This window comes from Mesoplodon mirus (assembly GCF_964341445.2).
Source record: "Mesoplodon mirus genome assembly, chromosome: 7".
NCBI classification, from domain to species: domain Eukaryota; kingdom Metazoa; phylum Chordata; class Mammalia; order Artiodactyla; family Ziphiidae; genus Mesoplodon; species Mesoplodon mirus.
In genome coordinates, this window is record NC_138983.1 from 88254613 (window position 1) to 88282350 (window position 27738).

Below are 27738 nucleotides of genomic sequence, written 5' to 3' on the forward strand. Positions count from 1 at the left end.
TCTGTAAATTGGGTATAATAACAACACCCACCCCATAGGGTTGTTGTGAAGCTTAAAAGAGATACTGCACGTCGAGAGTTTGGCTCTGTGCCCGGCACATGCCAAATGCTCAGTACATAATAGATGTGGGATAACTGTCAACTGGGCTTCCTGTTGACGTTCTAGGGTTTTCTCTCTTCTCTCTTCTGGCTCACCTGGAAATGTGAGTTCTGCATCTTTGAGTTCTTCATCAGCTCTCCAAACATTTGTCTCTTTAACACAGAAAGAATATTGACAAAATTTAGCGTATGTTCTTCTTTGCCTTTTGCATCAGAGAAAAATGGATTTTTCTCAACTTTCAGATGCTACCCATTTGGATGGAATGTTGAGCCTTCCTAGGTGAGGAGGTGAGGATAGAGGTCTGCAGAAGGGGGTGTGGCTTTGGGGCAACGCTACACTGTCCTGCTGCACCTTTTAGGGAATCTCTGTTCCAGATTCCAGCAGAGAAGGAGGTGGTCAACCAAGAAGGCTACGAAGGATACTGTATTCTTCTTGGAGGACAGATCTGCTTTAGCTGGAAGCAGAGCCTCCTAGATCAGTGGAAGAGGCTGTAGATGTCCAGTGGCTTTCCACCCAGTGGAAATGTTGAAAGCCCCAGTGGCTAACCTCCCTGGCAGGGACTACAGGGGCCTGTTGGGAAGCCAGCATCACTGAAAACCTGGAGCTTGCCGCTCCCCTGGGGTTTGATTACTATTGCTGACCCTGATCTGCTCAAGACCCTGCACCTCAGGGGCAGCTCATCAAAGAAAGAGCATCCCCTAGGCACTGGAGACACAAAAGTGAGAGGGAACTGGGGTCTCCCTTGCAGACTGACACTCCGCAGGTGAATGTGCAGTGGTGTCAGGAAGGAGACATTCTCCTAGAGCCCTGAGCATCCACTGGGGTCACCAACCTGATTCCTACAGCGGCCAGGAAAGTAAAAGAAGTGGGTGAAGTGAGCTGGGGTGGTGGTGGACAGCAGCAAACACACGAGCCCAGCGCCTTTCTAAGGGGCCTGGAAGATGGAGGCTTGTGATGGTGGCTTGTGGGTCTGTGGGCCTAGGGTCGCCAGATCTTCCAAGTTTCCCAGAGAAGCTGGAAATCCAGAGTATTCCAGGAAACTGCCCTATTTTGAAATGTAACTTAAAAAAAAAAATCCCATGAGCCAAATGGAACATATCTGTGGGCTGCCATCTTGCGACACCTGCTTCAGAACCTCCCTGCTTGGTGTCTAGTTGGTGCTCAGTAAATGTTGGAGGGGTTGCCAGATAAAATACAAGATGCCCAGTTAAATCTGAATTCCAGAATGAAGCCAACAAATTTGTGAGTGTGAATATGCCCTGTGTAATATTTAGGACATTTATACTGAATAGCTTTTGTTGTTTATCTGAAATTAAAATTTAACTGGGCATCGTGTTTTTGGTTTGTTTGTTTTCCCCTAAATCTGGCAACCCTACCGGGTAGTCACAAAACTCAGGGAGGAAATAAGGCTGTCTTTTGGGACAGGGCATAGGTGCTTACAAGACTCTTCCATTCTCCCAGAAGGATGCTAACTCTACCCTCAGAGGACTGTCTGTGAAGGCTGATGGGCCCGTATTGAACTGACAGTTGCCCTCCAGGCATTTTCCGTGGAGAAGGCCTCGAGCCTGCAGCCACTCAGTATTTATCACAAACTCAGTTGAGACAATCACTATCCAAATTCCCAGATATTATAAAGCAGGGGTTAGTTTTAAACCAACAGCCTTCTTCTCTCCCACCCCATCCCCCGCCTTTTTTTTTGCAGAACCGTTTATCCAAGCAAAATCCCATGAGGAACTTGGGGTATAAGATAATGGAGAGCTTCTCTGGCGGGAGAAAGGTGTGTGTGCTTTGAGAGTCACACCTTTCCATGGCACCCAAAGGCTCCAGGGAACCCCAGTTTGAACATTGCTGCAAAATTCCTTCCTGGATTAAGTTCCGTCAGTGGGCAACTGGGCACTGAAGGGCAGAGCCTGGCCCCTGTGCACCTGCTTTTCCTGAACTTTACTGAACACACTGGGATGTGATGAAGGGGGTGCGGGAGGGTCTTTTTCTTTAGCCTTCTTCTATCCGTATGCTGCATAGGCCTGGCCACATGGTTCTACTTCATCACTGTGGGCGGAAGAGCACCACCCCAAGCCCCTCCCATCCCACACTCCTCCTACACAACATCTACCAATTGTGGGGCTTCCCTGGTGGAGCAGAGGTTGAGAGTCCGCCTGCCGACGCAGGGTTCGTGTCCCGGTCCAGGAGGATGCCACATGCCGCAGAGCGGCTGGGCCCGTGAGCCATGGCCGCTGAGCCTGCGCGTCTGGAGCCTGTGCTCCGCAACGGGAGAGGCCACAACAGTGAGAGGCCTGCGTACCGCAAAAACAAACAAACAAACAAACAAAACACACAAGTGGCACGGAGGAAGCCAGAATCTTGAGAATACCTGGGCCCAAGGAAATCTTGGAAGATAGTGAGTTAAAGAGAATAGTGAGGATAATGACGATGGTAGGAGAGGGTGAATGCTTTGTGGTCCTATGTGCTAAGGCTTTTGTATACAAGCTCCCATTGGGAAGGCTACGAGCTAGGTGCCATTTTTATTCTCGTCTTAAAGAAGAGGGATCTGAGCTAATTAAGCAGAGGGAAGGTTAGGGGCTTTTCCTGGCTGAGACCACAAGACACAGCGGTGGTCACGCGTCCTAGCCAGGACTTGATTGGCTGGAGATTTGATTGGCAGGAGAGCTGAGCGGCTTCTCCTGCCAGAAGCAGCCGGTGCCCTTCAGCCTTTCTTACACTTCAAGCCCTAAGAAAGGGCTTGCGTGCTTCCCAAGTGGCAACTTCTGTGCATTTAAAAATTTCCTCTTGAAAATCCCAGCCTTAGCCCATTCACAAAAGGTATCTGGGTCCTTTCTTGGCCGTGGCCTAGTCGTATTCACCAAAGAGAAGAGCGCGTCCCATAAGAGCTGGCGGCTTTGGGAGGACCGGGGAAGGCGTCAGCTGGCAGGAAGCTCCCTGAAAGAAATAGAGGAATCCCCACCCATCCATGAGCTGCCTATTCTTCACCCTTAGAAACGGGGCTTGTGATGTGCCAGGCACTGCAGGCATTTTGCCATTTAACCCTCCCACTGCCCCACGGAGTAGGCCCCTTGCTAACAGTTTTGGTTGCTTTTGTTGAGGAACCTGCGATACAGAGGTCAAGCCACTTACTCAGGGTCATTCGGGCCAGTGGTGGGGCTTGACCCCTATTTGTTTGACTCCAAATCTGGCCTCTGAACTCTGAGAGACACTGCCGGCTTCTCGAGGGATGTGGGATGTGGATTCGAGTGAGCACGGCCTGGACCGCGTTTCCCGTCCCTCTGCCACATGGACAGAGCCACAGGCCCAGTTCGCTGTGAAGGCCCAGCATCTTATACCAAGTCTCATTTTCACAGCCAAAGATATTAGTGTGGATATAGGACTTTTGATTCTTGAAAGGTCTGCTTGGTGAAGAGATGATCAAACATTAAAACTACAAACTCCATTTTTTTTGGGGGGGGGGCAATTCTGAAGCTTAAGATGTGTAATTTCATCTCAGTGCTTCAACCTTGCCACCTCTGTGAACGGGTGAAGAGTTTCAAAGTTTTATACAGGAGGCTAAAAAACTAAGGCTCCTTGTGAAAATACTAAGTGTAAAACTTAGAAAGAGGAATTCTACTTTCTGTTCATTTCTGCTTAAAGACAATGAAGATCTACTCCCTGGAAGGAATGGATGCCAAGACAGATGTATACAAGTGCCCTTTAGGATCCAGCAAAACTTTAAAATGTATTATTGTTTTCTTCCTGACAAACAGGCTGGCATGTCCCTTGCATTGTGTATGAATGAGGCAGCCCATGAATAATGCATGTGAAGCCTGATTATGTAAATCCTCAGGTTTTCAGTACATGACAATGGCTTTTTTTGGGCCCTTCTCTGTCCCATTCTGTGGTCTGGTGTCTCTGCTTTGGGGCCTAGTCTGCCAAGCTCTGTGGGCGGGGGGGGGGGGCATTTCGGGGAGGGGTGAGCTCTCCAGAGGGCACATCAAAGGGAAAGTCACAACTCTGTCACTGGCCCAGCTCTCCCTGGCATTGCTTGGTGTGAAAGGAAACTGTCCTCTGCCTGAGGCAGCCCCATGACACATGCAGACTAAGGCCTGTGATGTTTAATTCACAGTGGTGAGCACTGGAAACACCGCATCCAGGCTCCCTCAGAGCAGGACAGCCACTTTTCATTTCTAGGGCTCTAAGTCAGAGAGCCTGCTGTCTGGAAACCTGTTGCCTGGAAGGTTCGCAGGATGGAGGGCAGGCTTCTGCAAGGAACTATCTGACCATCACCTCCTGGTTGAGGAGAAGGGCACCCTTCTATGACCTTGGCCTCCTTAGAGCCCATGCAGGCAACAAACACACACATGCAAATACACACACATGCAAACACACAGCACATACTCACATGTACACACATACACGCAAGCATGCGTGTACAAATACACAGCCCCAAGTCAGAAAGACTGGAGTACTATTCTGGCTACTCAGAATAGCAAACCCAAATCTTTATTCTCAGAGAGCTTATTCCTCGGTGTATCCCTGGCACCTGGCAGAACAATGAAAATCAGAAGCGCCGCCTTTAAAAACACTCGGGCTGTTCACTCAACTGATTGTGGTCATCATTGCAGGAGGCAGGGAAGTCAGATCATGATGCTGGACACCCTTAAGCTCAGTACAGTGCTGTGTGTCACTTATGTCTCAATAAAACTGGTAGAAAAAATAGTTATCTGGATAGAAAAAACAAGATAAAATACACGAATTATCAAAAGTTAAAAAAATACAGATGAGCTAGACTATGAGTCTCAGAAAGCACTGTTCACAACAGCCAGGACATGGAAGCAGCGTAAATGTCGATGGAGGAGTGGATAAAGAAGATGTGGTACAAATATACAGTGGAATACTACTCAGCCATAAAAAAGAGTGAAGTAATGCCATTTGCAGCAACATGGATGGACCTAAAGACTATACTATGTGAAGTAGGTCAGACAAAGACAAATATCATATGATATCACTTATATGTGGAATCTAAAAAAAATGATACAAATGAGCTTATTTACAAAACAGAAACAGACTCACAGACTTTGAAAACAAACTTATGGTTACCAAAGTGGAAATGTGGTGGGGAGGGATAAATTAGGAGTTTGGGTTTAACATATACACAGTATTATATATAAAATATGTAATCAACAAGGCCCTACTGTATAGCACAGGGAACCCTACTCAATATTCTGTAATAACTTATATGGGAAAAGAATCTGAAAAAGAATAGATATATGTATATGTATAACTGAGTCACTTTGCTGTACACATGAAACTAACACAACACTGTAAATCAACTATACTCCAATATAAAATAAAAATTAAATTTAAAAAAAGAAAGTTAAAAAAAATAGAGGCAAGCTAGACTATGAGTCTCAGAGAGGTTAAGCTAACACATATATATGGAATCTAAAAAAAAAAAAAAAAAGAATGTTCTGATGAACCTAGGGGCAGCCAGGAATAAAGACACAGATGTAGAGAATGGACTTGAGGACATGGGGAGGGGGAAGGGCAAGCTGGGACGAAGTGAGAGAGTGGCATGGACATATATACACTACCAAAGGTAAAACAGATAGCAGCCGCATGGCACAGGGAGATCAGCTCAGTGCTTTGCGACCATCTAGAGGGGTGGGATAAGGAGGGTGGGAGGGAGACACAAGAGGGAGGGATGTGAGGATATACGTATGCATATAGCTGATTCACTTTGTTATACAGCAGAAACGAACACCACACTGTAAAGCAATTATACTCCAATAAAGATGTTAAAAAAAAAAGCTGCCTGAAGTCACACAGTAAATGGCAGAACAAGAGTCTAAACCTAAGTCTGCCTAACGCTAAAGCTATTCTGCCACCTTCCTTTGCAATGAGCGAATGCATTCTGTGCTGCCTGGATCCCACTGGGACCTCAGTTGGCTGTTTCTAAAGGGAGCTGAGGGGCAGCCTCAGAGGCTCTGCTCCGAGCAGGGACCTCTCACCTTCTGCTGCCTGATCGCCCTGGTGACCCTCTTCTCCTGGTGCAGCCGCTCTTCCATGTGCGCCAGGGCCTCCTTCAGCAGCGCCTTTTCTTTGGCCTCTTTGCAGATGTCGTCCTTCAGCTTTGCCACCTGTGACTGGTACATCTGAACCGACACTTTGCTCTGCCTGAGCACACAGGAGAGACAAAGTCTCTTTTCTCCTCATCTTTCTCACTCACCACCAATGCTCCTGACCTGGGAGATCCTCAGAACACTTCCATATATGCCTGGCTTCGCGGTTTCCTTACAAGTTGGGGGAAGGCTGAAGATGTGGGGACTAGAGGGCAGAATAAATAGCCCATTGGCTGTGGACGTGCAGCATGAAGGGGGCACAGGTTATGCTACCAGCCCCTCCCAATTTTCCAGAGAGGGTGGGGGAACGGATACTACTGAAAATAGGATGGAATTATGAAAAGCACACACATGGTGAAACATCAGACACATTTATAAAAGGTGCACCTTATTCCTTAACAGTAGGGTACTTTAACTGCTGCTTTCTTGCCCAGAGACTTGGGTCCATCAGGCCCTGAGTCACCATCCCGCCTCCCCCCTCCACACCCAGGCCTCTGTCCTCTTGTCCTGGTCCCTACGGGTCTGCAGCTGCACCGAGGTTTAGCCTGGAGAATGGAGGCCTGGGCCTTTTGCCGGAGACATGGGCCATATTTGAGCTGTTCAATGTCCTTCTCGTATCGTCTCAAAAGCTCCTCTTTTCTCTGCAGCTGGTTCTTGAGTAGGGTGATCTTATCAAACACCAGGTACAGGTCTCTTTGTCGAAGCTGGTAGACTCTCTCCCTCTCTTTTGGGGAGAGGTGTTTCATGGACACGTGACCTGACATACCTTTGATGTTCATCAAAGTCCCGAGGGTGTTGCTCATGTCCATGTACTACGAGAAAGCATTTCGCAGGTAAGAGGCCTGGCCCAAGACCACTGGTGGCCCCTTTGAGGAGGCAAACGTCTAATTCTGTTTCATTCATTTTCTGCAGTTGCAGAGAAGAAACACATGCTTTGCAAATGAGTGCATTTGGGGCTTTTAGTACGACTTTCATTTTCCCCCGCATCCATTTACACTATGCCTTTTTGAGAATTGGGGGGAGGGGTGGAGGGGGAATGACAACAGACATAAACATTCATTCTTACTACCCAGTCTTGCAAGGAATTGGGCTCTGCAATTTCCAGCCCATGCTGGGATAGGAGATGGGTCTCGTGGAGCTACTGTAACAACTAAAATGTATGTGGAGTTGATGTTTAAACTACCTGCAGGGCACGCAGGTTTGGACAGGAGGGGACTGATGCTGGGTATACCTACCAGCTTTTCACTAAGATCTAAAGCGTCAGCCACATCCATTTTCCTTAACTTCTCAGAGACCATGATGGACCCTGGGCTGGAAAGGCCATTTTGAGGCTGAAATTAAAAAAAAGAAAAAAAACTCTCTTGGCATTCCATTATGATTTTCTACATCCAGAAGAATAACCCAAAGAATAATGGAAGAACTGGAAAGATACTAAAGAATAATTTGAGAGAGTTAATTTTTTGAACATCTTTATTGGAGTATAATTGCTTTACAATGGTGTGTTAGTTTCTGCTGTATCAAAAAGTGAATCACCTATACGTATCCATATATCCCCATATCCCCTGCCTCTTGCGTCTCCCTCCCACCCTCCCTATCCCACCCCTCTAGGTAGACACACAGCACCGACCTGCTCTCCCTGTGCGATGCAGCTGCTTCCCACGAGCTATCTATTTTACCTTTGGTAGCGTGTGTGTGTATATATGTCCAAGCCAAGAGAGTTGGTTTTAAATCCAGTCTGACTCTGTGAACTGCTTTCTTTATGACTGTGTTCCTACCCCTTCAGAGCACGACTGCCTTTGAAATGATGCATCACTTGTGCCGTTCTTTGGCCACCGTCTCGTCTGTCTTCCCTTTAGGCCAGTGGTTCTCAACCGGGGGTGACTCTGTCCACCCTACCCCCTCCAGGACATTTAGCAATGCCTGGACACATTTGTGGTTGTCATAATTGCTGCTGGCGTCTAGTGGGTAGAGGACAAGGATGCTGCTAAACACCCCATGATGCATAGGGCAGTCTCCCAAACAAAGAGTTACCTGGCTCAAAAAATCAGTACCGCTGATGTTGAGAGGACAAGCTCCAGAAAAATGGGGACCATGCGGCTTTTGCTCACTATCTCCCTCCTTGTGCCCAGCATGGCACCTGGCAACGAGTGGTGCATAGTGGGCATGTTTGTTGAATGAACGAATGAAGGTTAAGTGGAAAATAGCCTCCCTCCTTTTTATTAAAGGAATCTCATTTCTGTGCAGCAGAAACCATACCCTCACAAAATTTGGCCCAACCTTCTCCTAGCTCTGGAACCTCGTGGGTGGGCATCCCTTCAGAACCTTTCCAGAGACAATGCAGATAGTGTTTGCAGCTGCATCTCCCTAAGACCCCAACCAGCCAGCTGGCTGTTGGAAGCCCAACTGACTGCATGGAAAGGCCACCAGACTGAATAGGGGACCTGATCTGAACGACCACAAATAACCATAATAAGACTCCTTAAAAAATAAAGTGGCTTTTAATGCTTGCCATGAGCCTCTCTTAGCCCTAGCATTTGTTGGCACTACCCTGAAAACCTCTGAGATTTTAAAAAAAACAACTACAAAAATATAAAGGCCCCCAAGTGACTGTGATAGACAAGAGTGGACATATTTGTCTATGTATCTATGGAGATGAGAATAAAAGAGGGTATCTGAAGATGACAATAAACCGGGCAGATCTGCTGCAAAAAGAACCTGAGATGCTGCTCAGTGTCTTCAGCTACCCTGAGCTGCATCCTCTGTACCTCTCCAAACGCCCCCTCTTTTCCTGAGGGGAGGGTCACTAAGGAAGAGCCTGGGCTACAGGATCCAAGCACACAGTCCCCACCCAGTCTCTGCAGGCTAGCAGACACACCACCAGGGACACACCCCTGGTGTGTCTTCAATCATTATTCTGTGACCTTGGGTGAGGTACTTGACCTCCTGAAGCCTTAATTTTTCTTATCTGTTAAATGGGGACAATAATAGTAACTATGACACAAGGCTGCTATGATGGTTCAATGACATAAGGCATGGAGCCGGCTGAGCTCAACGCCTGGCACACAGTTAGCAGTTCACAGATGTCAGCTATTCTTCCTCCTGGTCTTTCGTTTAATTACTGCCAACCTTGGAGGATTGAGAGTTGGGAGGTTTCCTGCTCTGTGGTGTCACTGGTGGGATGAGGGCTTGTTGCCAAGGGGAAGGTCAATCTTGGAAGCAGGACCATCAGGACGTGAGATCCAGCTGAGCTCCCCACCTGGAGACGGTCCCTCCACTCCCAGCCTCAGAGAAGGAAGGTTCGATTTTATCAGGAAAACCAACACATTTCTGAAGACTCACATCTCTAGACGTGTGAGCAAATGTCTAGAAAAATTGTAGGAGAAAATGCTGGTACAGAGAGGATGGCTTTATTATGTTTTCCAAAAGCTGGTTTAGACCAGCTGCCGCAGCAAGCCACGCTATTCAGAGCTGTCCATTGTCATGTGTCAATCAAACACCCGATCAAACATCCATTTAGGATACAGGGCACCTTCAACCTAACAATCAAAGTACTTCTGAAAATCCTGGAAAACACAAACTATGCTCCCTAAGAAAGGAAGGTTTTCTTGGATAATACTCTTTAAATACTGTTTGACAATAATAACTATCATCTATTAAAGTGCTCGCTATGAGCTAGGCACTGGGATAAGCACTTTACATAATGATCTCCTTTAATTTTTCCATCATCATTTTACAGCTGGGAAATTGAAGTCCCAGAAAGGTTAGGAGCCTGCCCAAGGTCACAGAGCTTGCAGAGCTGGGATTAGGACACAGGTCTCTGATTCTAGAACTTGTGTCTTCTTAATCATCATGGCTCCCTTCTGCTGCCCTTTATGTGTTCATGTTTTTCAGTTTATAGCAAAAAGCAAATGTTAGGCAAGCTCATGGCATAATGTTGTACATTAGCTTGTTGAATCTTTTCTGCAGAATACAACATGTGATGTGAAAAGGAGGGCCCAGAGATTGTCCGGGCCAGCATCAGTGCAATGTTATATCATGCTGTACACGATGGGAAGCCGCCTTTCTATTCAAACATTGGATCACTGGTACGGCCAGGCACCAACCAGTCCATACAGGTGTTAGCCCATCAGGGAGGACCTGGCCTCGAACCAATGATGTATACAGTGGTGCCAGGGCACACGGCTCGTGTCTGTCCTCATGCCCACCCTCCCCACGTGTCAGTCAATGCAGATACAAAGTTTCTTTGGTTACCGTTCGGATCTCTACTCTTGAAAAAGTTGGCAAGTCAGGTTTTACATCCAATATTTTCCGAACATTTTTTTCCATCCCGAGGGTCTTTAAGTCTAGAAATGATTCATCCATGTGGTCCTTGTGATCTATAAAAAAAATAATTTACACTCAAAAGAAAGGCTCAGGAAGAAGTTACTGCATGTAAAAGTCACAGCTGCTATTTACTGGACACTTACCACAGGCCAGTACTAATTAGCTCACCATCCTCCCTTGGCAGGTGAGGCATCGAGGCCCAGAGAGGTGACATGACTTGTCCAAGGCCACACAGCTCATATGAGGCTGCAGCCTCCCAGGGCGGGGGCACTGAGGGGGAACCTTCGGCCACAGGTGTGAGGATGGACTTGAACCCAGGCTTCTGTGTCCTAGCCCAGGGCTCCACCCAGCAGCAAGCTTGGTTTCTTGAAAGCCCTATTCCCTCTAAACAGGGTATTTATCCTGGGAAGTTCCCCAAGGTTGGTCCTTGCACAGCATGCGTCTATGAAAAGTTTCCACTGGGCCACAGTGAAATAAGAAAAAGAAGGACAAGGTTCTGAGTTCTTCATGAAATCCTGTTTATTTAATATCAAGGCCTGCTCTTGACTCTGAGCTCATGCCTACACATCTATTTTTTTCCTGCCCATCTTTTTTTTATAACTATGTTTTTTTAGTTATGAAATGATGGGGATAGAAGATGGTGGTCCTGGCAAATTGGTTAGTCCCTAAAGTGAACCCTCAAGTCTGGGGCCCATGGTTCTCAGCACAGAGGGGTGACTAGGCAGGAGGAAACTTACTTGACAAGCTGGCCTTCTCAAGTTCTTTAATTCGTGCACGAAGCTCAGATAAGGCCTTTTTCTGACACTGAATGACTTCCTCATGTCGGGACCCTTTGCACTTGGCTCCTAGATCACTGAAGGACTGCTCCTGTGGCCAGAATGGTGAGGACAGCAGCTTTATCAGTGATCACAACTCCCTCTCTTGTATTTGAAGAAACATGAACAAATCATGGATTAGCAGAAACCCTGTCACTTACTTAGTACCTTGGAAAATATCATTACAGGGCTTCAGCAGAGAAGGAATTTAAAAATTTCATTTCGAATACAAAGTCACATCTAGGAAGATTTCCAACTTTCCTACCTACTTAGCATCATTATAAATAAGAGATCCCCCCTATGTTCCCTCCCCATGTTTTATTTCTTTTTTTCTTCTAATGTTCTTCTAAGCTTGGGTTTCCACTTGTTGTCATTCTGGTCTCATCTCTGAACAATCACATCAAATTTGCTCCTGGAGGGGCTTTTTTTTTTTTGCCTGCACCATGCGGCATGCGGGATCTTTGTTCCCTGACCGGGGATCGAAACCGCGCCCCCTGCAGCGGAAGCACAGAGTCTTAATAACTGGAACACCAGGGAAGTCCCTGGAGGGGCTTTTATTTATTTATTTTTTTTCTGCGTTACGCGGGCCTCTCACTCTTGTGGCCTCTCCGGTTGCGGAGCACAGGCTCCGGACACACAGGCTCAGTGGCCATGGCTCACGGGCCCAGCCGCTCCGCGGCATGTGGGATCCTCCCGGACCGAGGCATGAACCGGTGTCCCCTGCATCGGCAGGCAGACTCTCAACCACTGTGCCACCAGGGAAGCCCCAGGTGGTTCTTATCGGCCAACTTGGGGAAAACCTTCTTCTAAGACTTTGTGGCTGAAAATGTAGTCTGCAGAGCTGTGCTATCGGTACCAGCTGGGAGCTGTTCAGAAATGCAGAATCCCAGGCTCCCCCCACCCGAGACCTGCTGAGTCACAATCTGCATTTCAACAACATCCCCATATGATCCGTGGACACCTTTGAGTTGAGAGGTGCCACTGTAAAGTATCCTCTAATTGGCTGGTTTCTGGAAAAGTAAGTAGCCGTTTTGGCCATGTGTTTCCCCTGATATGCATGAAGAGAAAGCAAAAGACTGAAATACTATTGGTTGGTCTTGCACTCACTGAGACACAAACCAGGACCCGCAGTAACGACTGGGATTTGTATCAATAAAATCAGCTGCGGTATATAAACAAAGTACCATTTCTAGACATTTCAATAACCTTGCCTCTTCAAGTTGATCTTCAAGTTGATCTCTGAGTTTTAGGATTCAAGCTTCATGTTAATTCCTCCTACATCATTCAACCTCTTTAATTAATTTAGTTCCCAACAAGGAGTTGCTGAGATTCCTCCATCTAAGTACGTGCCCTCTGTTTCTCATAGGAAAGCCCATTTCATCAGTTTCCAGTAGTAAAGAGAAGGACGGGGACCACCTTACCGATTTCTCTGCCATTAGCCGCTTGACTCTGGCTTTCAGCTTCTCCTCTTGCTGTAGCCTTTCCTCGGTCAGCTTCCCCTTCTCTGCCAGATGCTGCCGTAACTCTTCTTGCAGCAAATACTGCTGAGTTTCCCAAGAACTGTTGATCTTCATCTGAAATGAGGGGAAGGGGAACTGCAGCTGATGGGGGACAGGACTAACGCAGGAGTCATTTCCACTACCTTTGGGGGCGGGACAAAGGTTCACGAAACTTTCTTCAAAACACAGAAAAATGATGCTTAGCTTAGGAACTAATAGCGAAGTAGTAGAGCATCGTGGTTAAGAGCTCAGACTCTAGATCTAGATAGAATCTCAGCTCTAGTTCTTTCTAGACACTTCTTCGTATAGAAAATAAGCAGGTGAACTAAGGCAGACCGTCTTCCTCCTCATTCATCCCTGCCGGCCGCTTGGGTGCGGGATTCCGTGGAGAGCAAGGGCCCGTGAAGGGGCTCTGCAGCACGCCTACCTGACCTACTGCCCTTTCCAAATTGGCTTTAATGAGGTTTGCTCTGTTCCTCATTTCTTGCAGCTGAAGCAATTTCCTTCTGGAATCCTCCCGAAGCTTCTCTTCAACCTGAAAGAATGATGAAACCGAGGGCTTGCTGCTAATGTGATCATCATGCCCTCTGGGGAAACTCTTCTGGGTGGGCTAATGGCAGTGGGGGAGTCCCTGAGGGGTAGGGACAGCTGCAGCCCAGCAGCAGGGGTCACAGGCATGCACAGGGTGGAGGCAAACTCACAGGGAGTTGCCCCCTACGGGAAAGGGCCGAGCTCTGCACCCGGGGCTCAACTATGTTCTACCGCACACTCCCATCCCAGCTCGGTCCCTAACAAGCCGTACGACACTCAGAAAGTTATTTCACTGCTCCGTGACTCAGTGTCCTCATCTGTCAAATGGGGATGATGATACTAGTATCACTGCATAGAGTCATTGTGGGGATTCGATGTTTGGAATAGTGCTTAAGGGCTCTGGGAGAGTGTTAAGTACTGTTGTAACCTATGAAAGGTGGACGGCAATGTCCGCCGTACAGTCTCGTTCTAATAACTCGTGATGGGTACTTGGACATGTTATGATTGGGTTTATTATCATAACTGTTTGTCGTCACCACTTTGAGCACACTCACTGGTGGTAACCTCTCTGGAGGCTTGCTAAAGCAATGTCTATTAAGAATTGCAGCCTGAAAAGGAAGGCCTTTAAAGTGGAGAAGCTTGCCTACTTTTCCCCCCTTGCTTGGGTAACAGTCAACACACGGTAAGCTTGGGCGAGCTCCACGCTACCCTTGGCTGGCCAGTGTAGGCCTCGCAGCTGCTCAATTCTTGGATGCACCTGCTGAGCCCTGGGCCCTGGCACTAACAGGAAATGAGGCAAAGTCTCATAAATAAATGGAACGTTTTTGTGCTGAAACAAATTCACAGGCTGTTTTTTTAGGGATCTGAAGAGGGGGATCACAGGGATGTAATAAAAGACCCAGAAAAGCCCTTAAGAGCTTTCTTCTGAGTAGTGTGGTCCAGTGGAAGAGCCTCTACCCAGCTCCGTTACCTTGGAAAAGTCATCTAAGCTCTCTGGGCCTTAGTTTTCTCCCAGGTCTAAACATGCTCTGACTTCTATGTCAGCAGCCTTTTTCATATGCTGCAAAAGCCAAGTCCAGCCTTGGACTCTGCCCTTATCTGTGCTCTGCATGAACAGCCCCCGTTCCCGTCCCCAAGCCTCAGAGTCACCTTCAACAGCCGCCCTGCTCCCTCTCTCACACTCGGGGGTCTCATGCCTGTCCTCCAACCCCTCTCACATGCAAGCTGGACTGTGACAAGTGGCCTCCTCGCCTCGAGTTTAGTTTCTTCCAGTGCAATCTTAACGGTACTGTGAGAGTTACCCAGCTGTAAGGCAGCTCTGTCCAACAGAACTTTCTGCAACGGTACGGTACTCTGAGTGAGGCTGTGTTGTCTAATACGGCAGCCACCAGCCACATCTGGGGATCGAGCACTCGAAATGGGGATGGTGTGACGGAGGAACTGAATTAAAAATTTTAGTTAATTTTCATTAATTTCAGTGTAAACAGTAGCATGTAGCTGTTTGCTACGCCAGGGTAACTGAAGTCAGACGAACCTGGAGTCAGACAAAACCGACTGTGCCATTGGGCTAGTTACTTAACTAGTAACTGGTAGCCTTGACTTTCTCATCTGTAAAATGGAGAGGATGATTTCTAGATCACAGCGCTGTTGTGAAGATGAAGAGATGAAATGTTCAAGGTAACTCCTAGTACGTGAGAAATTGTAACTATCATTTTCACCCTGATTACTGTCCACGAATGTCATTGCATCAGTCACTTGTTCAGAAGCCTTAGGAGCTCCCCACTGCCTGTGTGGTACAGAGCCCAAGCACGTGAACTAAGGCAAAACACCAAGCCAGGGATTCAAGAAGCCCCTACGAACTCAACGAGGTAAATATAACTGAATCCACACCTAGATAAACCATAATAAAACTGCTGGAAATCAAGGGAAAAGACAATCTTAAAAGCAACCGGAGAAAAAGACAGATTATGCAAAGGTACAACAGTTAGGCTTACAGATGACTTCTAAATAGAAATAATAGGAGCCACAAGACAATAGTGACATATCTAATGCTGTATCTAATGTGCTGAAAGAAAAGAGTTGCCCTTGTAGAATTCAATACACAGTCAAATGTGTTTTAAGAATGAAGGTTAAATATACATCTCCAGACAGACACACAGGCACATTTGAGAATTTGTCATCAGCAGAGCCACAATGAGGGAAAACATTAAAGGGTATTCTTCAGACACAAGAAAAATGAACCCAGGTGGGTGATCAGAGATGCAGAAAAGACAAGCAACAGTAAGGGTAATGTGTGGATATGATACTGACTATGGAAAAACACTAATAATGTCTTGTGGGGTTTTAAGTATCAAGAGGAGTTTAGAAAATGACAGCAATGGCTTATAAATCTGGAGGGGGTAAGTGAAGTTAAGGTGTTTGAAACTCATTGCACTGTCAAGGAGAAGGGCATAATTATCAACTACTATTGTCTCTTGGTAAGTTAAGAATGCAGGGCTTCCCTGGCGGCACAGTGGTTGAGAGTCCGCCTGCCGATGCAGGGGACATGGGTTCGTGTTCCGGTCCGGGAGGATCCCACATGCCATGGAGCGGCTGGGCCCGTGAGCCATGGCCGCTGAGCCTGTGCATCCGGAGCCTGTGCTCCGCAACCGAAGAGGCCATAACAGTGAAAGGCCCGTGTACCGCAAAAAAAAAAAAAAAAAAAAAAAAAAAAAAAAAAAAAGAATGCACATTATAGTCTTCAGGATGACTACTAAGAGAATAGTAGAAGAGTGAAAAACTTAATTAATGTGTGATTTTGGTGAGTCAAGGATGAAAGCTATTGTCTTACTATTACTAAAAGAATAGTAAAAAAGTGAAATATTTCCAAGCTAATAGAGGGGGAAAGTGGAATAAGAGAAAACCATCCACTCAGAAGGAGGCAAGAAAGGAGAGAAAAAGGAACATACCACAGATGGTACATCTGGTATTGAGCAAGAAGGTAGATTTAAACCCCAGTACACGAGTAATTACATAATATAAATGGACTAAAAGTCAAAACTGTCAAACTGGATTTTGTAAAAATGATATGTTATTTGAAGGCATATGTCTAAACCTTAAGACAAAAATTGACAGAGAACATATGAAAAAGATATGGTATGAAAACTCTAACCAACAGAAAGCCAGTGATGAAGCTAAATGACAAAGGAGACGTTAAGGGAGAAACGCTACTAGAGATGAAAAGGGACATTTCATGATGATCTAAAGTTTTGCTCTACAGGAAGTATTAGGATTCTAAATTTATATGCACCTAGTAACACAGCCTCAAAACATATAAAGCAAATATTGTTCATATTAAAAGAAGAAACACACAAATGACAAACATGTTGAGATTTTTAAAAACATTCTCAATGATGGAACAAAAAGACAAAAAAAATCAATATGAGAATTTAAGTTGGATCAACATCATTGGCAAACTTGATTTAATGGATCAATTCTTTCTTAGATAATTTCACAATTAAGATCTGAAGGCAGTCTAGGGTTGTGGTTACACACAGGAGCTTTGGAGTCAGGCAGACCTGGATTCAAGTTCTGCCACAACTACTTTATGCAAGTGAACTTGGATAACTTCCTTCACCTCTGTGAGCCTCAGTTTTCCCGACTGTAAAGTGGGGTTAATACCAGTATAGACCGCATGGGGTCATTGTGAGGATGAACAGAGATGATGCAGGTGGAGTGCTGGCCCCAGAGTGGTTCCCAGGCCAACCTGTCCCTGCCATACCTTGCTCTTTTCCCACAGCGTCATAGAGATCAGGCTCTGCTCGGTACTGCTCCTTTTCAGCTCCACCCTGAGCTTCCTCATTTCTTTTTCCATGTCATGGATTTGCTGAAAGAGTTCCAACAACAGGGAAGTCAACTTCACAACTCATTTCATCCGGTTCATTAAGGCAGAAACCTAGTCTGGGATTCGCTTAACTCCTTCCCTTGGGGGACAATTCCACATCTTTGAGGCAAAGTAGACTTTCTTTCAACGGATGCAATGAAAGGGCTGGGTGAGGGAAAATTTGAGTTTCTTTTGAAGATCAGCATGGATCCTGGATTAAACAGTACAAGATACCTATCCACTCATTAGAGTCTCTTTCCTTGGGGCATATTTTTGAGTTCAATCTAAATAAGGGCTGTTTGGAAGACACAATGGGCACAGTTTGGAAGAAAAGAACAATGACATTTTTCTTTTTTCTCATTTGAGGCAGAGAAGTGTGCTCCTGACAGAGAGAAGAACACACGTCTCCTCCCCCCGTCCCAGGCACCGTCCTTCCCAACGGATGGAAAACGTATGCCTGGTGATGTGCACGAGGGTTCGGGCCGGTACAGGGGGTGAACATTTACATTGAGTGGTCATCTTTTCATTGTATTCATTTTTATGTTCACCTTCCATACAAGGCCAGTGATACATTTGCTTTTTATTGTGTTTTTATGAATTGTTGTAAAATTGAATGTATTTAAGCAAAAATACTTCAAGAAGAGTTGTGTTAATAACAGTGTTCAGGGCTGTGATAAAACTTGTGACAGTGGATCATGAAAGTCTGGGCATCACAAGTCCAGGGGTAGGGACCACGGTGAATTTCTAGCAGCATACGGTGGCCACCTCCCGTCCCTTTCCCCAGGGGAAACCTGATGAGGGGCCTTGAGCCAACTGCCCAGAAAATCTGGGGAGAGTGTGTTTTCCATGGTCTTTTCACCCATCTCTTTGAGGGCAGCAAATCAAAGAATTAGGAGACTACATTAACAGACAAACACCCAGAAAGCCCCAGAGCTTGTGCTAGCTAATGGGCCAAGGAACCCCTCCAAAACCCTCAAGGCCACAATCTACGCTTTCAGTGGACACCTAGGGGTCAGGAGGTTCAACGCACGGTTTTGCAGAGTTTTAACTCTTTCTCTTGGGCTTCCCACTTCTCCTCCTGGGCATCTTCCTTCTGTAACTCTTGTTTCAGCACTGAGCACTGTGGAGAAAAAGGACAAGGCCACGGGGGCTTGGCTGGGTGTCCCAAGTACCTGTGTTCATGCCCAGGAGTGTTTCCTGCTGTATAACCCAATCACACCTCTGAATTCTGAGAGGCGAGACCATTTGTGTGATGGGAGCATGGGATCCTGCAGTCCTTCCCAGTTCACCCCTCTCCTGAGTTCTGAGGAATAGAGCATCTAAGTTCCTCTTCAAAAGCCAGCAAACTTCACTGCAGGGGAAATCCAGCTTTGTAGACTCTGGGTACTTAGGGTGCAGGAATTGGGATGTTTTCACGCTGTGACCGGTGAGGGTGGAGGGGGCCGGGCCAGTGAGCTCGGGTCCATCTTAGGGCTTTTGTGCAGGTTGCATCTCAAAGACACAACTGCCCCGACTGGTGTGGAGGGGTAAACGGAGCTGTCTTGCCCGAGGGCGGCTTGGCAACAGGCATTAAGGGCATAAGGATGGATGTGCCTTCTTTTGACCCAGCAATTCCCACTTTAGGAATGTACCTTAAGGACAATGACTGGAGAAATAAGTAAATCTGTAGTTTCAAGGATGCTCTTCACAGAATTGTCAGTAACAGTGGAAGAAAAAAAAAAAGAGGAAACAACCCAAGTGTTGTTTAGAACAGCAGACCACTTTATAACACTGGGTACATCCAGGAGAAAGTATGTAGCTTTTAAGACGAATGATAAGAGCGTTGATTTATTAGCACGGGAAAATAGTAAGTATTTAAAAATTTAAAAAATGTGCATAGTATAAATTAACTATAAAATGATTGATTGATTGATTTCTAGGCAATATATAGAAATAAGACTGGAAGAACATACATGAAAATATTAACACTGATTTCTGAAGGTAGCATTTCCTCTCCTCTCTTTTTATTTTTTCTTCTCAATGTCATCTACTTATTTTTCTAAAATTAACACACATGATGTATGTCATTAAAAAAAAAGGCATATCAAATGTTCACAAGAGCAGTACCCTTGGTGGTGACGAGCCCTTGTGCTATTGGCCAGCACAGTCTAGAGGAGAAGGGACCTCATTCTGAGGTCAACGAGGAAGGGGAAACGGGGACATAAATCATCCAAATGCACTTCAGGAGGTAGAAGAGCCAAGCAGGTGCTGTCTTTGCAGATTCCTTCTACTTAGCACCAGCTCTGCATCCCCTTCCCGTCCCCAACACACACACACACACACACACACACACACACACACACACACCACATTAAACAGCTATAGCACATGCCTGGGAAGACACTCTGCTTTGGAGAAACGAATGCAGAGGGCTTGGCCAGGCAGCCGACCTCGGGCAGAGGCAGAAGAGCACAACTAAAACCAGCCTCCCACTTCTCAGAAAACGATTTTGTCATCCCCATTTCACAGATGGGGAAATGGAGGCCAAATAAGTTACAATAAAAGAAAGCTCTGGGATGGGACCCTGGTCTGTCTGATCCCAAAGCTCATGCAGTGCCTTTCACCAGCTCCAAACTGGGTATGGTACTACGTTCCAGGTATTACTTATTGTGCCTTTTCCTTGGAACCTCAAGATCTGTTCTCACCCCAGCCCCATGCAGACCTAGCTATCGGGTAGCCTCTGGGAATCTCTGAGTTGCCACCTGAGATGAAAGCTTTGAGGTTTTACCTTGACTCACAGAAACAGGTACATCATGCAAATACTGAGAAATCTTATCCTATAGAGGCAGGATTCTAAAGTTAGCATTGAAGGCAAGATTTGCAAAGAGTCAAAGTTACATGTAAAAAGCTCTTTGCTTGCCTACCACGTTCATCTTCCATAGAGACATTCCACACACTAAAGTCTAAGGAAGAAATGAGCGTCTGCGTGTTTGCATCTGGATCTTCAGACGTTCTGCTTTGAAGACAGTTATGAGATCCAGTGGTGCTGGGACCACGATGCAGCCGTGTGGTCATCCGTGCTCACAGGGAGATCGTATTCTGTTTAATATTAAACTTTGTACTGGCAGTATATGCTCATAGGTGGGTTTGTTGCTGGGATTAAACAAACTCATTTATAATAGGGGTTAGAAAATGTTTGCTGGATGTGAAAATATATTATGCTTCTTCTGAGCCACATACACACTGTCCTTTGAAAGGCTTCAGAGAAGTTGGCCACCTGCCCAGCAGCTACCCTCCCTGTGTCCTTGGGCACTGGCCTCATCTCACCACTGTGTGTCATGTGACTCCACTGTGCTTTTCGCAGCTACAATTTGCTGATGACCCGACACTCACTCTGGAGCTGAGGGCTTCGAGCTGGTGATCCTTTTCTTTGTTCTCACTTTTCAGTTGATTCACCTCCTGTTGTAGTTGTTGAACTTGACCATCCTTTACTAACACGTCTCTTTGCAAAGATGACACCATCTCTGTAAAAGAACCAAACCAAACCAAAACAAAAGACTCATGGAGGTGAAAGAGGCAGGAAGGATTATTGGCAACACCATGGCTGTCAGCCAACGTTTGGACAAGACTTTCCAAGCCCGGGCCACCACCGGTGCCCTCCTAGGACTGGGGAGGCTTTTTGCAAGGGTCACAGAGCAGGAATGGGAATGAGAGCAAAGTCCACAGAACAGGGTTTGAGGCTTCAGTGAGAATGAGGGGCAGTCAGCACCAGCGAGAGGAGAAGCCTTTGGGGGCCCCTTGTGGGCACAGGCCAGCCAAACCTGGGAGGAGAGGCCAAACCATGGACCTGGGGAACAAAGTCCCAGCACAGGGAAGGTCTAGGACTTCTTCTCCAGAGGCCAGGAGACGGGCGTGTGGCAGAGGGCACTGCTGGACACTATTGATGGGGTGGTTGGTTTCACAGTCCTCTGAGTTTGGACCCCTCTCTACCACTTATTAGCTTGGTGGTCTTGGACAAGCTATTTCACCTCCCACTGTCTGTCCCACACAGAGTTATTGTAAGGGTCAAATGATGCGATATGTCCCAAGAACACAAAGTGGCTAAATTATGTTTGTTACAGGGCGCCTATGATTTTTCTCGGCAGCCAGCTTCCAAAATGGCCCCAATGATCCCTACCACCTAGAATTCATGCCTTGTGTAGCCCCTCCCAACCTGAATAGGGCTGCCATGGGTAACCAATATGATACTGTGGAAATGACGGACTGTTTCCTCTCAGGCTGGGTCATAAAACACACTGTGGCCTCCTCTTTGCTCTCTCTCGAATTACTCACTCTGGGGGAAGCCAACTGCTATGTTGGGGAAACTCAAGCAGCCCTAGAGAGAAGCATGTGTGCTCAGGGACTAAGGCCTCCAGCCAATAGCCATATGAGCAGCCATTCTGAAGGGGGATCCTCCAGCTCCCCCCGAGGCTTTAGATGACATGACTTATGCCCCAGCCGACATCTTGACTGCAACTCATGAGAACTAAGTCACCCCCCTCTCAAATTCCTGAACTACAGATACTGGGTGAGATCATAAATATTAGTTGGGGATTTATCCATTACATTTTGGGGTAACTTGTTATGCAGCAATAGATAACTACTCCATTACTGTAGTATCATTTTTTTTAAACATCTTTATTGGAGTATAATTGCTTTACAATGGTGTGTTAGTTTCTGCTTTATAACCAAGTGAATCAGTTATGCATATATATACTCCCCATATCTCTTCCCTCTTGCATTGTAGTATCATTTTGAATAAAAGTGGGAAGAAGGGTGCATAAATGCAGTGGTATTGGGTTACCTCATACGGTTCTTTTCTTAAAAGAACATCAGGCCCAGTTTTAGTGGTAGGTTTCAATCAAGAATGTCTATGAAATAAAGCACAAAATGCTCCAGAATTTCATTTTAAAAATGAGCTTTGCCTCCAGGACACAGTTCAGTTACTTGGAAATCCCTCTGGGGCTTGCCACACTTTGAGTGGGTCCAGCCCATCTCAAGCATTATCCCAACCCAGGTCTGTCCGACTCCCTGATCGGAGAAGGTGGGATCTGAGACAGGCTTTGTGCTTGGATGAGGTTTCACTGGCCGACATACGGGAGGAAGGTGAGGACCAGCGAGTTCATCCTTCCATTCCTGGTGCCCAGAACAGCACCTAGCCTGGGGGAGGTGCTCAGAAAATATCTGAGGACATCCCAAGTGAGGGAGGAGAATAAGCAGAGACCTGGGGGCAGCAGGGGGTGGGGCTGGGTGTGATTAAGTTGCAGAGTGAGGCAGAAGAAAAGCACAGATTCATACAGAGATGGGGATTCACGTGCGACTCAATGCTATGCCTGGCTTCTACAGCTGTGGGCATGTTTCCTGCTACGCGCTGGCTGCCTTCAGAGTGATGTGCCCCTCCGAGGCTCACTGCCTCCTCCCTGTCACCTGCTTCTCTCCCTCCCCTCGTCTGTGAGTGGTCCCATCCTCTTCAGGTCTCTAGGCATGCCAGTTTCGGCTTAAAAAACTCCACTGGATTCCCAACACCCTTGGAATAAAAACCCAGACCCCCCGACCCTGCCCAGCCCCACAATCCCCTGTTCACTCCATGCAGCCTCGCTTGCCCTTGGCTTGTCCTTGCCCACCTGAAACAGGTCCTCTCTAAAAGAAGGACATAGCCGTGGAGGATACAGCATAAACTGGTTAGAATCGGCTAGGTCCAAGGGGGCGTAAGATTCGAATTCCAGGGGGAACTGGAGCCCCATTACAGGCTCATTGTAACACATGAGCGAAATGACACACGCACCAGCACCAGGACTGTTCCGAGGCTGACCATAAAGGTCAAAAAGAGGCTGGTGGGGCTTCCCTGGTGGCGCGGTGGTTGAGAGTCTGCCTGCCGATGCGGGGGACACGGGTTCGTGCCCCGGTCCGGGAAGATCCCACATGCCGTGGAGCGGATGGGCCCGTGAGCCATGGCCACTGAGCCTGCGCGTCCAGAGCCTGTGCTCCGCAACGGGAGAGGCCACAACAGTGAGAGGCCCGCGTACAGAAAAAAAAAAAAAAAAAAAAGTGGGTGGTGGCCCAATGCCTCGAAATCCCCGCCCCTTCCCCAAAATATTAGAGTTGTCCCAATCCTCCCACTCATTAGCCTATAAAATTACCCAGCCCATAAAAACTAACCGCCCCATATTTGGGGGCCTCTAGCCTTCTGAGATGGCCCACACTCTGTCTGTGGAGTGTGTTTCTCTCTAAAGAAATCCACTTCTTACTTTGTCTCTCACTGAATTCTTTCTGCATGAGACATAAAGAACCTGAGCTTTATTAAGTCCCGAGACCAGATGCGTGATCTCGATTAAAAGATAGTGGGTTCTGAGTGGGTTCGAGTCCCAGCCCACGGGTTCAAGTCCCACCTGAGTTCCATGGTTGCACACCCACTAAGCTGGTCCCCCTTGGCCTCCCCCCTTGAAGCGCTGGCCACCACGACACACAGTTTATTTTCTCCACAGCACCACTGCTCTCTGAAGTGGGCTTGTTTATTCATCCGTTTACTTTTATTGTCTCTCACCCCCTCCCAAATCTGTGAGTACAGGAATCTGACTGTCTTGCTTGGCTCTCCCTCCCCGGAGCCTGGAACGGGGCCTGACACCTAGAAGGAGCTCAAGAAACATGTGGAAGCAATGAAGGAATCCAGGGAATCAAAGCTCAGTCACAGCTGTGCGTTGGCTGCCCCTCTCCCAACCCAAGCCCTTTATCAGGGAACCACCTCTGATCAAATTAGAAAATGGTTTCCTTTGGGCCCAAGTGCACTCGGCTGAAATGGGTGAGACTATGGGTGCCTTAAAGGAGTGACCCCATTTTGTCCATGCTCTAGTTTGCACTCAGGCTGCTTTGTGGAACCACCCAAGCCACAAGGCGACCTGTGTTCTCCCTGGTGGGGCCAGTGCTCAGGAGACCTTGTAGCCAAGAGATACCATTCTCTCAAATATTTACCAGGCCCTGCCCTCGGAACTGGGTGGCAAGAAACCTCCACTGAGGGAGAACTCTAATGCACCGACACGGGTGATCCCTGAGGCTGCACCCATGTCACGGGCACAGGTGCGCTGGTTGACTGGTGATGTCTGCAGCGGGAGGGCAGAAGCTCTGGGGCCTGAATGCAGAAGGGCCTCACCTGACGTGATGGCGGCGTCCCTTCTTAAGTTCTCGGCCTTGTGCTTCAGGGAGGTGATATCCAGGGTCTGGCTCAGCACCTGGTTGTAGCCTTGCTGTAGGGCACTGATCTGTGGAAGGAGGCAACACACAGTCAGAGGGGGCCAGCCAGGCCTGCAGGACACGCCGGTACTTCTCCAACGTTGGGCAGAGAGTCGGGCTGATCTTGGATCGGGGTGTTGGGGAAACCAAGGTTTTCAGTTGTCACTAGTGGAAGGGGCAGGAGGGGCCTGTTCCTTCAGTGACCACCATGTCATCGGTCCTCAAGACACGAACCTTATCTTTGTGGCCACCCAGGGGCTCCAGTGCTGCTGTCTTCCTATGACCTGTGGGTTTTCAGCCATAAATAGACCAGCTGTTGGTTTCAGATCATCCAGCACTGACTGGATGCACAGCAAAGTTCAAGAGCCGGGAGCAGGTTATGAAATGAATTCCCTCTAATGAGAATAGAGGGTAGTTTATACCTCACAGAACACTCCAGAGTTTACAAAGCCCGTTCACACATGCTACACTGATACTCGTCACAGTGTTGCTGAAGGCTGACGTTCCCATTAATGTGCGCATTTTGCAAGGGAGCCAGGTTGAGACTCAGAGAGGCGAGGCCCCCTGCTCGGGATCACGTGGCTGGTCAGACGTGGAGTCTGATTCAAACCCAGTCTTTAGTTGCCTGGTTCCTCCTTCCCAGGTGGCTCTAGGAATGAACGTGAGAAGTTGGAGGCTGTAAAGCATGGCATGGACTCGGGAGCCGGACTGTGGCCTTCAAGTCCTGTCTCTGCCAGTTAACGGGCTTTGTGAACACAAGGAGGACACCATATTCTGTTTCCTTTTGTTCAGTCTGCACGCGGGGTGATGGTAGTCCCAACCTGATAGGATTGTTAGAAGTATTTTAATAAGTAAGCATGTGTACAAGTGCTCAGATCAAGCCTGGCACACGGCACAGGGGGAAGAGCTATGACGGTCCTCTCCTCTGACTACCCACGGGGTGTTTTTTTTCTTTTGTTTTGGGTTTATTTTGGTTTTTTTTTGCGGTACGCGGGCCTCTCACTGTTGTGGCCTCTCCCATTGTGGAGCACAGGCTCCGGTCGCGCAGGCTCAGCGACCATGGCTCAGGGGCCCAGCCACTCCGCAGCATGTGGTATCTTTCCGGACCGGGGCACGAATCCGTGTCCCCTGCATCGGCAGGTGGACTCTCAACCACTGCGCCACCAGGGAAGCCCTCACGGTGTGTTTTAGCTTCAACTTCCCTCGTCCGTCTCTGGGGAAGGTAGTTGGTAATCTTTATGTGTGCATTTGTAAGCCTTGCCAGGCTCACTTAAACGCCAGTGTGGTTGTTATTAAGAGGAAATACAGGGGCTTCCCTGGTGACGAGGTGGGTGACAGTCCGCCTGCCGATGCAGGGGACGCGGGTTCGTGACCCAGTCCGGGAAGATCCCACATGCCGCGGTGCGGCTGGGTCTGTGGGCCATGGCCGCCGAGCCTGCGCATCCGGAGCCTGTGCTCCGCAATGGGAGAGGCCACAACAGTGAGAGGCATGTGTACCACAAAAAAATAATAATAATAAAAAAATAAAGGAAATACAGGAATCGTGGGTGGGAGCACCACAGGCCGGCTCTATCTATGGCTGCTGTGAGCACCCTCTAAATCCATGGATCAGAGCCCCCTCAAGGGCCGGTCCCTCTCCAGGGGTCTAGGTCTACACGTGGGGTGCGGAAGGCTCTCCATCAAATGCAACGTTGGTAAGGGCCCGAAAGTAGCTGCCAGGCCTCGGCCTCCACAGAGCAGGTACCCGAGAGGCCGGGAAAGAGAGCTGGGCCCAGAACCCCCTCCCTCTCGGTCTGATGTGGCCAGACTGCTTGTTCTGAGTGGCCCGGACATTCCCACCTCAAGGTGCACTGTGGGCCTTTGCCCTGTGATTTTTCAGATGTCAGGCCTCAGTACTCCCACAGGGACACGTTTATTGGGGCATAAATGTCAAGCAATCCGTAGACAGGACAAGAGCTAGCTTGTTTTTTTTTTTTTTTTTTTTTTTCGCCGTACGCGGGCTTCTCACTGTTGTGGCCTCTCCCGTTGTGGAGCACAGGCTCCGGATGCGCAGGCTCAGTGGCCATGGCCCACGGGCCCAGCCACTCTGCGGCATGTGGGATCTTCCCGAACCGGGGCACGAACCTGTGTCCCCTGCATCGGCAGGCGGACTGTCAACCACTGCACCACCAGGGAAGCCCCACTAGCTTGTTTTGATAGATCAAAACGGAAGTGACAAGGAGAAGGATGCAATTTCTTTTCTTTTTTAAAAAATAAATTTTATTTATTTATTTATTTATTTTTGGCTGCGTTGGGTCTTTGTTGCGGTGCATAGGCTTATTGTGGCGCCTTCTCTTGTTGCAGAGCCTGGGCTCTAAGCACACGGGCTTCAGTAGTTGTGGCACGAGGGCTCAGTAGCTGTGGCGCACCGGCTTACATGCTCCACGGCATGTGGGATCTTCCCAGACCAGGGCTCCATCCCGTGTCCCCTGCACTGGCAGGCGGATTCCTAACCACTGTCCCACCAGGGAAGTCCTGGGTGCAATTTCTTTGTTCTCCTAAGGTAAGTTTGCCAGATTTAGGGGAGGAAAAAAGGATGTTCACTTAAAATAGGATTTCAGATAACGAATAATATTTTAGTGCAAATGTGTCCCATGCAATATTTGGGACACACGCTAAAACGAAATTCTAAAATTCAAATTTAACTGGGTGTCCTTACTTTATCTGGCAACCCCACCCGAAGAGAGTTCCTAAACTTCAGTCATTCATATACCACTTTCACCATTTTTCCCATGTCTCTTGGCTAGCCCCACTATAATTTCTTAGCATTTTTCGTAGAAGCAGCTCCCTTTTTAAACTTAAAAACGTGCATTAAATTAAAAATAACTGTTATAAGAGTAAATAGAGACTTAGTGTCTTAAATAAAAATAATCCCTCCAAAAGAAGAAATACAGGAATTTCCCTGTTTACCATCAGACCAGGTTGCGGGCATCATGCTAAAAAAAAAAAAAAAAGATTGGGGGGAGGTGGTGGGCATGCCCAGGTAATGGAGTTCGGGCGTGCTGATATGGCCACCAGATGGCGCTCACAGCCTTTGGTCTTGGTTTGTGTCCTTGGAAATCTTGTCATTATTACTCTGGTAGAATTAACAGAACCGTCAAGGTCTCACAAGTTTTCTGACTCGTTTCATGCACCATCATGGTTCAGAGTCTAGGACATTTGGGGCAGTTACACTTACTTTTTCCCTGGGGCACCTGAGACATTATTGGGGGGGG

General features: G+C 47.6%; 2 protein-coding genes across 3 annotated transcripts in view; both read right to left on the reverse strand.

The window, feature by feature from the left end:
- LOC309807668 (interferon regulatory factor 6-like) overlaps positions 1 to 27738 on the reverse strand; it is a 490462-nt gene that overhangs the window by 329708 nt on the left and 133016 nt on the right. The gene's annotated exons all lie outside the window — the stretch shown is intronic.
- LOC309808038 (forkhead-associated domain-containing protein 1-like) overlaps positions 6042 to 27738 on the reverse strand; it is a gene marked incomplete at its 5' end in the record, with an annotated part of 79875 nt that continues 58178 nt past the window's right edge. The window contains 3 exons of the mRNA XM_082628050.1: positions 6042 to 6264; positions 6801 to 7021; positions 7445 to 7462. Coding sequence (XP_082484176.1) covers positions 6066 to 6264; positions 6801 to 7021; positions 7445 to 7462 — 438 coding nt within the window. The 3' untranslated portion in view covers positions 6042 to 6065. The remainder of the gene's footprint in view (positions 6265 to 6800; positions 7022 to 7444; positions 7463 to 27738) is intronic.